Source organism: Elephantulus edwardii, unplaced genomic scaffold, assembly GCF_000299155.1.
Source record: "Elephantulus edwardii isolate Elephantulus edwardi_28Jun2011 unplaced genomic scaffold, EleEdw1.0 scaffold00012, whole genome shotgun sequence".
NCBI lineage: Eukaryota > Metazoa > Chordata > Mammalia > Macroscelidea > Macroscelididae > Elephantulus > Elephantulus edwardii.
Genome location: NW_006399762.1, coordinates 16574101 through 16589521, shown reverse-complemented (window position 1 = coordinate 16589521; position 15421 = coordinate 16574101). Strand labels below are relative to the sequence as shown.

Here is a 15421-nt window from a genome sequence, read left to right as displayed (position 1 = left end):
GAAGACCATGGCCTAGGTTAGGCCACACCTTAGAGTCTAGACTGACATCTTTGCTTTTTAGCTCGCTAGACAGGTCCCAGACACCAGACTTTACTAAAGCAAATCATCTTTTGATTTCTTGACTTCTGGGAGCTCTGGGTGCCTAGTGGCAAGAAGCTGTGATGCAATCCCGAAAGCAAGCAGTTGGAGGCCACCAGCTGCTCCGTGGGAGAAGGACGGGCAATCCCCTCCCAGGTGATTAACTGCCTGCCTCTGAAAACCTTCTGGAGGGTCAGCTATCGGGTCGGTTCTGACTCGATGGTACACAACAACAACACAATAGTGTCCATATGATATTCAAGCAAGAATAAGAAATCTATAGAACAAGATAAATTTCAGAGGTAGACCTAATCATACATCTTCATCGTATTTGTTAAAAAATTGATGACAATGTAATAGAGCAGTGAAAGTCTGGTTTTGTAAACAAATGGACATGATGGTACAGAGGGCTACTCATTCATAATGGCTTTCCTGGGCTATAATCTTGGACTTTTGCCACATGACTAGGTGAGACCACATTAGAACATGAATGAGGTAAGTAGCACCCTCTGGATAGACACAGGCAAACAAAGTGTACAGATAACTAAGGAGAGGACTGGTGATATGTGCCATCCCACCAGGATTACACTGCCCAGGTTTTGTGGCAAATAGCCAAAAATCTTGCTATAATCAAAAGAAGAGACAGCAGAGTCTAGCACACTTTCATTCTGGACCAGAGATAGATTACTGAGCAAGTCTGACAAGGATCTAGAGGAAAGTGGTAGCAGCAGCAGAGGTGGTGGGGAACCACAGTCAGCCATGAGACAGAGCTGGGTGAGGACTGGTGTCTGAAAGAGCCAAAACGACAGCCAGCGACCTTCATTCACCTAAACTCATTGTAGGATTAATGTGGGAGGAGACACACAATTAGCAAGACTAAGAGAGCTTTCTGAACCAGCCCATAGCTATGAGGAGGCTGCTAGCCAAAGGGCAAAGGGCCGGTGAGAACTCCTGAGAAACTGTCCAGACTGAAGAACTGTATCCTCCCTTCCAAGCTGAATTGCAGTCCGTTAATGTCTTTAATAAACCCCATAATGGTGAGTGTGGTTTGTGAGTTCTGTGTGGTCCCTGCAATGGGTTACTTGACCCTTTTACAGAACATTAAGGGGTCTGGATGGGATAGCTGGTGTCAGAATGGGTAGAAGTAGGTATGAGGAGCCTGGGGCAATGCCTGACCCCATGGGAATCATGTCTGTAGTTTTAATGTTGTGCATGGAGACTATACCCCTTTGTGGAGTTAATGGAGGTCAGACTCAGCCAATCCTCAAACTAGATTCACTGTTTTTACACCTATACAGAGTGTTGGAGGAGGATCCTGGCTACTCCATGGGCCAACAAGAGAACAAACCAATATGTCTTTGAAGAATGTAGCCAGAATGCTCCTTAGAAGTGAGGACTTTGTCTCACATACACTAGTCAAGTTATCTGGTGAAGCCAATCCCCAGAGAAGAACATTATGGAAAGTAAAGGGTTAGTAAAAAAAGAGCAAGATCCTCAATGAGAAGTATTGTCACAGTGGCTGCTACAACAATGTGCCCTGACAGCAATGACTGTGAGGTTGGTGCAGGACTGGGGACGGGTTTGCTCTGCTGTACATAAAGCTGCTATGAGTTGCAGGTAACTTGCAAGCACTTAATAACAACATAAAAAAACAACAGCAACAACAACAAAAAAACCCAAAACTTCAGTTTTAAAAAAATGAAACTTCATTTCATACTAAATTAATCTGATACAGATTGAGATACGAAAACAAACAAAACTTCTAAGGAAAAAAAAATTCCACTGTTATTACCTTTGGGTAGACAATGGTATATTTAAAAACACACAAAAAAGTAGGAAAGTATTAAGTTTCATTACAATAAAGTAACAACTTCTGTGCATGCAAAAAGACTATTAAGTGACAAGACAAGCAATGAATGGGAGAAGATAATAGCAATACAAATACTTGGAAAGGAATCTATCTAGAACTCCTGCAAATCAGTAAGGAAAAAACAACCACATAGTGGGAAATGGGCAAAAAATTCAAAATAGATACTTTTTAAAAGAATAGTCATTAAACACATAAAATGATACTCAATTTAATTGGTCCTCAGGGAAACAGATGTTTAAATCATGCTAAGCATAACCACAATGGCAAAAATGAGAGGGGGAAAACACCCCCAAAAAGTGAAATAAATAATGTTGATAGAAGACATGATGCAAATGGACTTCTGCATTCAGTGCTGGTGAGAATATAAACTGGAAGAAGTACTTTGGAAAACAGTAGGACAAAATCTACAAAACCTAACCTACACTCCATAACCCTGAGCAGTTAATTCTACTGTTAGATAGTCAAGAGAAAAGCATATGTACATTCCCACAATCCACACACAAATATATTCAAAGCAGCAGTCTATATGATAGCTCAACACATCTGTGTACCAACAGTAAACTGGATAAATAAATTTTTGTTTAAACAAAAGAATTTAAACAAAGGAATACTATTCCATAATGAGAACTAATATTTATATTTAACATGAAAACATTTTACAAACATAATTGAAAAAAAAGAAGCTGAATATGAAAGGGCGCATTATCTGTAACTCCATTTATATAAAGAGGAGAGAATGATTCCCTTGATGAGTGCTAGAAACTGGGACAGGGACAGAGACTTAGGAAGAGGCCAACTGAGGCTTCTGCTATACTGGTAGTGCTATTTCTTGGTTCATAAAAATTCTTTGAACTATGACTCTATCATTTATGCATTTTACTACATGTCTGGAATTCTCCTCACCACACTCACTGCTACCATCCCACTTAAAACCTACTCCTGAATCTCTTACTGGGACTCTCAGCCCCCTACCTTTGCTCTGTTTTCCCTTTCTGAGCTGCAATCTCAAAGGTTCGAATCTGCCATCTGCTGTGCAAGAGAAGAAAAAGACAATCTCCTGTGTGATTTACTGCTTCTGAAAAACTGCTGGAGGCTCTGCTATGGGTTGGTTCCAACTCAATGGCACACACCAACAACAAAAAGTTAAAACACTTTATCTATGTCTTTGCTCAGTACTTCATAATGGTTTTCTGTAGCATTTAGAAAAAGTTCAAATTTCTAAACCCTATGCTATGCCATCTGTCTATGTAAACTTATTTACAAGTACCCTTTCCTTGGCCGTTCTACTTACCTACTGCCTCTCTTGCTAGAAGAAGCCTTGTAGGGTTAATTAAACCAAGCTCATTCCCACACTGAGAGCCCTACTCAGCCTTGCTCTTCCTTCTAACAGGAATGTTGTTTCCCAAGGTCCTTCCCAGGAATGATTTCTTCCTTCTCAGGTCCTCTTTATGTTTTCAAAAATACCACCACCATTCTAGTTATTCTCTTTCAATTTACTCTACCTTGTTTCCATCATAATATTGTCATGTCTTTAATCATGCTAAAATTTTGTAAGCTTGTTCATTCTTATGAGATTTATTTTTTTATATTATCTTATATTGACTTGCTTACAAAGCTTGTATACATTATGTTTCCCACTATCCTTTATTCATGTTGTGTTTCATATAGACATTCCTATTCATTACGTAAAACCTCTTTTTCAAGAAGAATGAGATTATAAACTACTAAAGGATGTTGTTGTTATTGTTGCTATATGCCATTGAGTCGACTCCAACTCATATCAACCCTATATACAATAACTCTGAACCCCGCTCTATCCTGAGCTAATCTCACGATCTATGACACATCTACCCTCATTACCCAGTTTTGTGTCAATCCATCTCATCTGAAGTCTTCCTCTCCTGAGTTGTTCCTCAATCCTTCCAACCATGATGTCCTTCTTCAGAGACAGTTCCTCCTGGCTACATGCCCAAAGTATTTGAGATGGTCTCAAAATTCTTGCCTTCAAGGAGCAGCTTGATTTTACCCTCTCCAGGACAGACTTGTCAGTTCTATTGGCAGTCCATGGTATGTTCAAGACTCTTCTCTAGCCACAACTCAAAGGCATCAATTCTTCTTCTGTCATCCTTGGTCATTGTCCACCTCTCTGATGCATATCAAGTAAATGAAAAGATCATGGCTTGGCTCAGGCACACCTTACTCTCTAGACTGACATTACTGTACTTCAGCACTCTGGAAAGGTCATGTTTTATTTCACTTCCTAAACAACATGCCTCTGGAAACTCTATGAACGTTGATAAATGCCAATGGTTATAGAAAAGCTTCAGGGTTTTTGTTCATAGGGTCACTCTGAGTTGTGCTCTACACGAAGGCAATTAGCGACAACAAGGACGTAATAGGTACTCTGTAAATGCGTGTTGAATTGAAGAAAATGGAAGGGCCAAGAAGAGTAAATCTTTGTTGGAATCTGTCTATATAGAACAAGAAGATTGAATTTGAGGTTTGTTTATGATGGTATAGGCTGTAGGATGTTCTTGCCTCTAATTCAAACCTAGTGGATTAACAACAGAAAAAAAGATGAGCAGAGTCCTCCTATTAGATTTACGGCTTTGACAGCTGAGTGGTCGTTCACTGTGAGTTGGAACTGACTCAACGGCTGTGGGCTTGTTTGTCATTTTTTGTTTGTGGTGATTTTTTTTTCTGTCAGGTTGTAGTTCATAGCAACTCTATGAACAACAGATCTGAACCTTTCCCTAACCAGTGCCAGCCTCACAATCTCTCACATGTTTGAGCCCATTGTTACAGTCACTGAATCAATTTATCTTGTTGAGGGTCTTCCTTTCTTTCTCTCTTCCTTCACCCTTCCCAGCATGAAGACCCTCCTGACAATATATCTGAAGTATGTGAGACAAAATTTCACCTTTCTGGCCACTAAGGAGAACCCTGAATATGTGTCCTCCAAGATAAGACTTGTCCTTTTCTCCAACACCACAACTCAAAGGTATCGATTCTTCTTCTGTCTTTCTTATTCACAGTCCAATTTCCAGATGCATAGGCAGCAATTGAAAATACCAAAGCTTGAATCAGGCACACTTTAGTCTTTATAATGATATTGTTGCTTACTCACCTGTTAATTAAATCAGCATTATCCATGAAATCAACCCAGACTTATTAAAGTGGAATGGTTGGTTTTATTTCAAGGAAACTGTATTTCAGAATCTTGACTTAGTCTTCTGTGGTCAAAAATACTTAGGTACCAGCAGTCAGGAAATCAAAAAAGTGTATCGCGATGGGAAAGTCTGCCGTTAGGGACCTCTCAAACGTACTCAGGAGCAACAGTGTCTCTCTGGAGACTAAGGTGCGCCTGATACAGGTCATGGTATTTGCAATCGCTTGTTATGCATCAGAGAGTTGGACAATGACTAGGGAGGACAGAAGGAGAGTGGATGCTTTTGAGGTGTGGTGCTGGAGAAGGGTACTGAATGTACCATGGACTGCCAGGAAAACAAACAGATCCATCTTGGAGAGGATTAAACCAAGCTGCTCCTTGGAGGCAAGGATTCTGGGGCTTCGTCTGACATACTTTGGACATGTTGCCAGGAGGGACGGGTCCTTGGAGAGGGACATCATGCTTGGGAGGGTGGAGGGACAGCGCAGGAGGGGAAGACCCTCTATGAGATGGATTGATTCGGTGACTGGGGTGATCGGGATGGGTGTGTCAGAGGTGGTGCGGTTGGCGCAGGATAGAGCAGGGTTTAGAGCTGTTGTGCATAGGGTCGCTATGAGTCAGAAACGACTCGATGGCACATAACAACAACAACAACAACATCTTGCGCTAAGGGAACTCTGGTGGCATAATCCACAGCAAGTTGCACAGCTAACACAATGGTTGTTCTCTTTCTGGAGTCTGAATGCAGCGGTAGCTCTGGGGTAGAAAGGTAGGTGGTATTCTCATGTTAGTATTTACAGCATCTGAAACTAACAGAGAATATCTATGAATCTGTAAGGACTGGCAGTTGAGTTTGAGTTCTCAACATCAGGGTTTTTATTTCTTGTGTGTTCTTCACTGCTGTACATACAAAGAACACTTATTTACAAGAGGCAATTTATTTAAAAAACCTGGATGCACTACAGACGTTCATGTCATAATCCATAGGGAACTGCATCACTAATCCAAAGATGGTGATGTTCTGGCAGTTCAAATCCACCAGCTGCCGTATGGAAGAAAAATGGGCAATGTCTTCCTGTGTGATTTATAGGTTCGGAAACTTGCTGGAGGATCAGCTATGAGTCTTATCTGACTCTACAGTAATAATTTTGAGGGTTTTTTAGTTTTTGTGTAGTTAAAAAAACGAGATTGTACATGTGGACTCCAGTAGCGTGTAAAGAAAGTGCAGGAGGGTTATTTTACTAATACCACCAAAAGTAACTTCAACTTCAATTCTTTAAACTCCTTCTTTGTAATCTGGAGGTATTTGGTTAGTCTCACATTTCCAATAACTAATTTTCCCCTTAAAATAATGCAGTCCATTTATGTTTTCACTGCTTCCTTTTTTCAGTTTATAGGATCCAGAAAGCACAGACACTTTACTGTGCATGTCCTCAGGAAGAGGACAAATGGCCATTTTCTCCTGGCTCTACATTATTGAAATTTAGCCCAGAACTAGGCTTCCTAAGCCTTTTTCTTTCTCCGTTAGTCTGTGTGAATTGAAAGTAAATTCTTTCCAACAATTTGTCTACAAGGAAGACTTCAAGTGAAAGCACCTTCAGCTGTGTAATTTTTTTTTAAAGGAAACTAACTCAAACTGCAGTAGCTGTTTGAAAGTTTGGGCCATAAAATAGTTACACAACATGTTCCACTGAAGAGCCAATTTTAATTGGAAAGGATGTATTCTCATTAATGTTTAACGGCACTGAAAATACTTAGGAGTCAATATTTGACCAATAATACAAATCAGGAATTATTCTCATTTTAGCTTCTGCTTCATTTCATTAAGTAATCATATAAATTACAAAATAAAACCTTGATAGTTTCACAATGAAAGGCAATCTTGGTGGAAAATTTTGGAGACATGCATGATTGTAAAAAACTTAATCTGATATTTTCCAATAATCTTGATGATAAAGAGAAATTCTGTAAATTAGTTGAAGAGGCTAAGTAAGCCTGTATGTCACATTTATTTCATGTGTTACATGTAAGAGCAGTTTTGATTAGACATGAAGAACTTGACCTCCAAGCTACCAGATGGAATTCTTTCGCAGCCAACAATCTGTTCCTTTATGAATAGCCAATGCTCTTGACTTTCTTTTGCTACAATTAACCTTTAAAAAACGACTCTAAAGTATAGTGAAACATTTTTCCTTTCTCTTAGGGAGGAGGATGGGATCCCTCCCCACTTCCCCCGCCCCTTCCAGGCAGTCATGCTAAATTCTGACAGTTTGCTAAGCAGTGGAAATGATGTTGTAAGCAAAAGTCTCTTCAAGACAGAGATTCCTACAAAACAGTCTTTATTTTTCCAATGGATACTGGCTACTTCTACAAGATCCATTTCCAAGAACAACTTCACTGAGGCAAGGTTTCCTTGCAACTGAAATCACCAGTTACATGGATTAAAACCAACAAAGGTTTCCATTCTACCTTAATCTAGTAGTAACTTGACCTCTGACTCTCTCAGTTTCCGAAGGCTAAATCTGGACATCCAAATCAATTACAGTGACCTACATACTTCTTGTCGTTAAGTAACATCAAGTCGACCACTACTTAAGTGACTTTATTGTTGCTGTTAATAAGTGGAGTTGAATACAATTCATAGCGACCTTATGAACAAAAGATTTGAACTCTGTCCTATCCTGTGCCATTATCATCCTCGACGCATTTGAGTCCATTTCTGCACTGTATCAATCTATTTCATTGAAGGCCTTCCTCTCCTTCACTGACTCTCTACCTTACCAAGCATGATGTCCCTTTCGAAGGAACAGCCTTTCCTAAGAACATGTCCAAAATATGTGAGATGAAGCCTCACCATCTTTGCTTCTAAGGAATAATCTGGTTGCACTTTTTGACCCTGTTGTTGTTGTTGTTGTTGTTTTATTCCATTGAGTTGGAATCAACGCATAGCTGATCCTCCAGCAGGTTTTCAAAAGCAGTAAGTAATCTCATGGAAAGAGATTGTGCATCCTTCTCCCATGGAGAACCTGGTGGATTTGAACTGCATGCTTTAAGATTACAGTGCAGATTCTTTTACTAAACCACCAGATGTCATTTTGGCCCTATAGGACCAACAGAAATGTTCCAGAGTTGTGACGAGCAGTTCTATTACACTTAAGCCCATGCAGGTAAAGCTCAACTTTTGTTGTGCAATTACTATTAAAGTGTATTGTATTTTAGGAATAGCCTTGATAATTAAACATGGCCTTTATTTGGACAATATATGCATGACTCTTATCTACAAAACACTTGATCTTAGCCAAAGTGCTAATGAGCAATGATGTCAGTTTAAAGACTGAGGTGCACTCAATCCAAGACAGGGTCTTTCTAATTACTTGCTATTCATCTGATAACTGGGCAGTGAAAAAAGATGACAGAAGCAAAACTGATTCTTTTGAGCTATGGTGTTAGAAAACAGTACTGAGTATCACATAGACTGTAAAAGAACAAACAAATGTATCTTGAAGCAAGTGCAACCAAGGTTTTCCTTAGTGTCCAAGATGGTGACATTTCCTCTCATGTCCCTTTGGCATGTTGTTAGAAGTAGCCAGTCCTTGGGAAAAGGCATTATGCTTGGAAAAGAGCAAAGTCAGTGAAAGAGAGGTAGACCCTCGATGAGAGAGATTGAGACACTCTAATAAGGGGCTCAAGTATATCAGAGATGCTGAAAGTAGCACAAGAAAGGGCAGGGTTCAGATCCATTGTTTATACGGCTGCTATGAGTCATAGTCAACTAGATGGCACCTAACAACAACACTGATGAGAAAGAAAAACAAAAACAACACAACTTGTTAAAGATTCAAATAGAGCTAGATTTTTCATTGGTTCTATTACACCGCATCTTCCCATCTGTTTCTTTGGCCTCTTCCCGTGATGACCTATGGTTTTAATAATTAAATTCTAAATTTAAGAACAAACCATGAGTCCTAGAAATATTTCAGTCTTTTTTTTATTCGGTGAGGGTTTCTGGAAAACCTCGTATCACCTGAAGCAAAATTGGAACATGTTAAAGAACTAGAAGAAATTTAGAAGTCATCTCTAGAGACAGAGGATTGGGAGTTGAGCATTTATCAGGCCTAACTCATGCCGAACTTAAAAGTCACTTCAGAGTAGCTTTGTGGGTAAGGAATAAAGCAATTAGATTTAAAAAAAAGAAAAGAAAAGAAAGAACACTCACAATGATCCAATACCTTAGCACATTTGTACTTTCATTCATTTATTTATTCATTCATTTCTCCCTCTTTTTGTCCGTTATCCCATAAATTAGATTGCTAAATTCTGTTGAGTCGTAGACGACCCTCCGAAAAAGACCTGAACACTTGATTAACTTTCATCGTTTCTCCAAGTTCATAGAGTTTCAGGAAGCCAGCTATTTCGGAAGTGGATGCCACTCCTGCTTCCAAGCTTGTTTTAATCAGGTAGCTCCACCCAACGCAGTCCACCATGGGTAACCATTATCGCATTTGATACTTCAGTGTCACAGTGTTTAGCATCACAGCAACCATGAGTTACCGCTCATAAAATAGGTACTGGATCTTAATTAAATGCTTACGATTTTTCCAAGGAATAAATGAAAGAATCAGTAATACTTACTTTCCAGTAATAAACTGACTCCTGGATGGCGTGCAAATCGGCTGGACATAGTAGTTCTCCAGTTTAACCCCTTCTGCAGCAAGCTTGTCCAGAGTGGGCGTCTTTATCTCTGATCCATGGTAACCCACATCTCTAAATCCCTGATCATCCGCTAGGATGAAAATGAGATGGGGCTGCGAGGTGGAAGAGGTGCTGGGCTCTAATCTTTCTCCGGTTTGAGCTCCAAAGGTCCCTTCCTCCTCTTCATCTAAGCCACGTCCCCAGGACAGGTAACCATAGGTGAGGAGGCTGATGACCCATAAGCCTGCCAGCGTCCCCATGGCTAGCATCTTTCCTGGCCAGACCCAGGCCTGCGGAGGCTGCGGAGGCTGCAGCCCCGCGCAGCCCCTGGGAGCCATTCACTTGGGTCCCGGCTGAGGCTCCACACACGGAGCCACCCTCCCACCGCCGAAGGGCTCGCACACATGCACACAGAGGAGTAGACCAAAGGAGCCCTGGAGGACCTTCCGCTGAAAAGAGGTCTTGTTCGCTTCGCGGCTGTCACCACGCCCACCAACCTGAATCTTTCTCTCCCAGAAGTGATGGTGGAAAAGATGGGGCATCCGGAAACCAAATTTCACGTTCCTCTCTCTTTCTCCTCTCCCTCACGCCTCAGGTCAGCTTCTTCCAAAAAGAGTGAACGTCTCCACCTTAAAGTTCTAGAAAGGCAAAAGTCAAGCAAGGAACTGAGATTCCCGCCGGACAGGAAGTTTCATGAGGCCCGCCCGGAGCCCTCTGGTTTGGGGAGGGAGGCTCTCCGGGGCGCGCACGCCCTGTCGGCGGGAGGGTGGTTGGTGCGTCCTGGGGTCTCCTCACTTGGGAAACACTGGGACGTGGAGGTGCTCGCCAGCCCAAAACGGACAGGCAGCCGGCTGGCTTTCTCCACTTTCCAGGAATGGTTTATTTTTCCCGGTCCTCCCCAGGCAGTTGTGAATCTCCCGACACTCCCGAGACGGCGAAATGACGGGTAAAAAAAAAAAATAGTCCAGTTTCCCGGTCTCCCGCGACGCCCACCACCCCTTTCTCTGGAACTTTGGGACACCAGTTCTTCTCTGGGATTGCTGACACACTCGGGGACTGAGCGAGGTCCCTGTCCCCGCGGCCCCTCCACGCTGGACCCACTTGATCTCCGCAGACTCAGTGACTCAGCGCCAGCCAGCTGCGTGCGTCTTGTCAGCTAATTTTCTTCCTTTTGGCACTTGGAGTTCTCCACTGCCTCCTCCCTCCTTTTCTCCAGTGAATCACAGTGTGATCCCTTCTGCTCTAGCAGCCCGGGAAGATGGGAAGGCTGTTAAGTCCAGTTTAGGACCTTTCCTTTTTCTTTTCCGGGAGGAGAGTGCAAGAGAGAGGTGAGGTTTTGGCCCAGGGGGGAGAAAAAATTGGTTACGCACTACCCAAGTTCTATGGGACCTTAGGGTGTCCTGCAGGGTTGTGACTTCCCTTCTGCTCTGTCAATCTGTTTTAAGAAGGAAAAAAGACAGCACCAGTAATCAGGAAGGGTAAAGTGGATGTGTTGAATGAAGCCGGCCCATCCCCATTCCAGACTTTCTAGCTCGTTGGTGGGGATCATTGAGAATGGAGGGAGTGGGGAAAGTTGGGGCAAATTCTACAGGGTTTCCCCTACTTGAACTGTCTCTTTTCTTGTGGTTGTTCCTTTACTGGTCCTTTCCCCATCCCCCTCCATATTTTTCCTACTCCATTCTCTCTGCATTTTTCCCCCCAAATAGTCATGGCTACAGTTGTTAATTGAATTTCCTCTCACAATAGTTGTTCTTAACAGCTTGACTTCCTCATTAGCTTCTCCCTAGAGGGTGAAAATATTGAAAATGCTTATTTCTTCTTACCTAGGGCATACCTCTGGCCAACCCAGGGACTTGGGGAGGGAGAGAAGTTACACATTTTACCATCAGAAACCAGTAAGTCTGTCAGCATTCCTGCAGTAAAGAGAATTCTGCTGGTGGTTTCCCATCTAGCAATTCAGGAACTTCAACATTTTTAAAATCTAGGTTTGCCTTTCCTGCTCTAATGAAGTAAAGCATTGAAAAAGCTTGTTATAATTGTGAAAATATGACAGCTTTTTCTAGCATCCCAAAGTTTTTAAGGCCCTTCTCAAAAAGAAGGAGAAGAATGTATAAGGTCTTTTCAGAGAGGAAGTCATCAATGTCAAGAGGCTTTTAGCAAATATTTTTTTCTGTCATCAAATTCATTCAACAGTTACATATTCAACAACTACTGTGGGTTGGCATTAAAATGTCAGATTCTGTCTCACTTAGTTGACCAAACCATATGTTAGAATTCATTTAGCCACTCATTTTCCTATGAGGCTCCTTCAACTTTTATTATTATTATTACTACTTATTATTTGGATGGAGGAGTGGCATCCACTTCCATAATAGCTTGCCTCCAGAAACCCTATGAACCTGGAGAGAGAATGAAAGGCACCCAAGCATCGAGGACTCTCCTTCATAGGGCCACTATGAGTTGCCTGTGACTTGACGGCACTTAGCAACAACACCAACTTATTATTACTACTACTATTATTTCCAGCTTCTCAAATGATTTGCACAGAAGAAAGGAATTCTTACCACTGGAGAAGGCAGCATCATGATGGATGGAGAGGAGACTGAAACTGTCAACAGCTTCATCTTACTTAGATTCACAATTAACACCCTTGGTACCAGCAATCAAGAAATAAGGAAACACATTGCACTGAAAAAATCTGCAATTAGGGACCTCTCCAAATTATTGAGGAGTAATAATGTCAGTTTGAGGAGTAAGGTGAGTCTGATTAAGGCCATAGTCTTTTTGATTACTTGCTATACATCTGAGAGCTGGACAATGAATAAGAATGACAGAAAAAGAATTGATGCCTTTGAGCTGTGGTGTTGGAGAAGAGCACTGAACATTCCATGGACGGCTGAGAGAATGAACAAATATGTCTTGGAGAGGGTGCAGCTAGAGTGCTCTTTGAAGGCAAGAATGATGAGGCTTCTCCTCACATACATTGGGCATGTTGCTAGGAAAGGTTATTCCTTGAAGAAAGACATGATATTGGAAAGGGTGGAGGCTTTGAGAAAGAGAAGACACTCAGCTAGGATAGCACAGGTTAAGTACTTTTGTCCATACGGTCACTGTGAATCATACTCAAATTGATGGCACCTAATAAGAAAGAATACAATCCTGACGTACACGTTTCCTGATTTTAAACTGTGCACTTTTGCTTTGCTCTGTCCAGACAACAGCTTCTTAGTCCAACTAGAGGTTTTGCATGACTATAAATATTCTGAGATTCTCATTCTTCTCAAGGTTAAACATAGTTTATGTTCCACATAGTCAATGCTATGATCATAGCTGTGCTATTATGATCCCCACCACTACAACATCATAATAAATGGAGAAAAGATTGAGATCAGGAGACATATTGATTTGGGAAAGTATGCTGTCAGAGACCTCTACAAAGTACTGAGGAACAATGATGTTAGTTTGAAGACTAAAGTACACCTGGTTCAGGCCATGGTCCTTTCAGTCGTTTGCTATGCATCTGAGAGTTGGACAATGTACTAAGGGTGACAGAAGAATAATTGATGCCTTTGAGTTGTGGTATTAGAAAAGAGTACTGAATATCCCATGGACTGCCAAAAGAACACATATATCATGGAAAAGTGCAGCCAGAATGTTCCTCAGAGGCAAGGATGGCAAAGCTTTGTCTCACACTTTGGGCATGTTGCTAGGAAACATGCTTTCCAAGTAATAGACTCTTCTAGAAATATGTCCAAGGTATGAAAGATGAAACTGCCATTTTTGCCTCCCAAAAGCACTCATGTTCATTCTACAATAATGGCTTTATACGGTATTTGTCGTGTGGGACTGAGGAAGCAGAGGGATGAGGAAGGGCAGAGGGTGGGGGTGGAGTGTTAATCATAGCGTTACACAATTTATGGGGGGGTGAAGGAAATAGAAAGGGTCTTTTGTGAAAAATAATGTATTCAAACTTTGTAAATCAGTATTTTTTTTAAAAAAAAAAGCACTCTGGCTGTAACTTTCCCAAGATACACCTGTTCATTTTTTTGTAGTCCATGGGATATTCAGTACTTTTCTCCAGTACCCCAACTCTAAGACATCAATTCTTCTTTTGTGATCCTTATTCATTAAAGCTTAGTAACTTTGAAATAATTAATGTTGCCACCATAAATTGAGTTTCTGTTGGCGCAAATTTTTCCCAATTACTATTCTGATTAGTAGAGGGAGAGATGACCAGTATTACAGCATGTGTTTGAAAGTTGTATCTTGGTAAATGAGTATACTGAGTATTAGGGGATCAAAAAGCCCAGTGAAGTAGGGCTTCATCCTCATAATGATGGTCCTCAACAGTGATGGGCCTCACAAGGTACTTGAATGAAAAAGAGGAATATGTACATGAAAATCAGTTCAACTACTTTTATTTTGTTCAAGAGTGGTGGCTGTTATGTGCCACTGAGTCAGAACCAACCCACAGCTGACCCTCCAGCAGGTTTTCAGAGGTAGTAAATCAAATTGCAAGGGAAGAAATTGCCCATCTGTCTCCTGCAGGGCAGCTTGTGGATTCAAACTACATGCCTTTGGAATTGCAGTGCAACCTCTTATCACTTGTTACAACACCACCACCAACAACAACAAAAATCTTCAATACGGTATATACTGTCTTGTTGCCATCACATCAGATTTTTTCATTTGTTGGGGAATGTTGGGGAGGAAGGGAGGGCCTCTGGCCAGGACAGATCACCTAAGCTCTAGATAAGTACAAGCCTCCCAACGGCCTTTAATATGGGGTAGAGAAAGCTCCCCTGTGTTTGGCTGTACCGGCTTGAGAAAGCTCACCACCTGGCAAGTTGGCTGCCACACTTGTTGAACTGGAAGTGGTCCCCACAAGGCTGAGGTTCTCCTAACCAATCTGCATGTCCACATCTGTAAACCCACCTATTCTGCCTTCCTGTTTACATGCTTGTATGTAGGTGCACTGCAGTCCCCAATAAAATTGAGCTGGATTGACTCTCTGATCCTCTCCCGGAGTGGTGTATCTCAGTCGTGCTTACCCCCATCAGGGTGTCCCTGTTAGTTGCCAGTAAACAGATAGCAAAACAGGATCTTTGAATTAGTTATGGCCTTTTGATTAGTGAAACTTCCTAGGACTATGCCACCAAAGCATATACATCATATGTATTTGTGTGTGTGTATGTGTGTGTGTGTGTGTGTGTGTGTATGTGTGTGTAGAGAGAGAGAGAGAGAACTTACATACTTACATAGTGTTTTAGAAACTTTCTTTTCTTTCTATACTATAGGGCTCTATAGTGCCCTATAGTCATTTTGCAGGGAGCTTGGAAATGTATCTGACTTCAAAGCACGTGCTTTTTGAAAGATAGTTTTCACAAATGGGCTTTAAAACCTTCCCCAGCAAGGGAGAGCACAGAACAGAGAGAACACAGCTGGCACATTAGAGCACCCTAATCCCCACAGAAGGCATGCAGACTCCACATTCAGGATAGAAGGACAAAACTCAAAGCCTAAACAGCCATTTCTAAAGTCAACAGGAATAAGGCAACTAAGAATTATTTACAATTAGTAATAAGAGCCAAGAAAGCAAGAATGGTCATGTT

The 15421-nt window shown here is 41.5% G+C and overlaps 1 protein-coding gene across 1 annotated transcript in view; it reads right to left on the bottom strand.

Annotated features, from left to right (window-relative positions):
• ARSJ (arylsulfatase family, member J) overlaps positions 1-10357 on the bottom strand; it is a 122171-nt gene extending 111814 nt beyond the window's left edge. The window contains exon 1 of the mRNA XM_006881142.1: positions 9750-10357. Within this exon, the coding sequence (XP_006881204.1) occupies positions 9750-10147 (398 nt within the window). The 5' untranslated portion in view covers positions 10148-10357. The remainder of the gene's footprint in view (positions 1-9749) is intronic.
• Positions 10358-15421: the final 5064 nt, after the last annotated feature.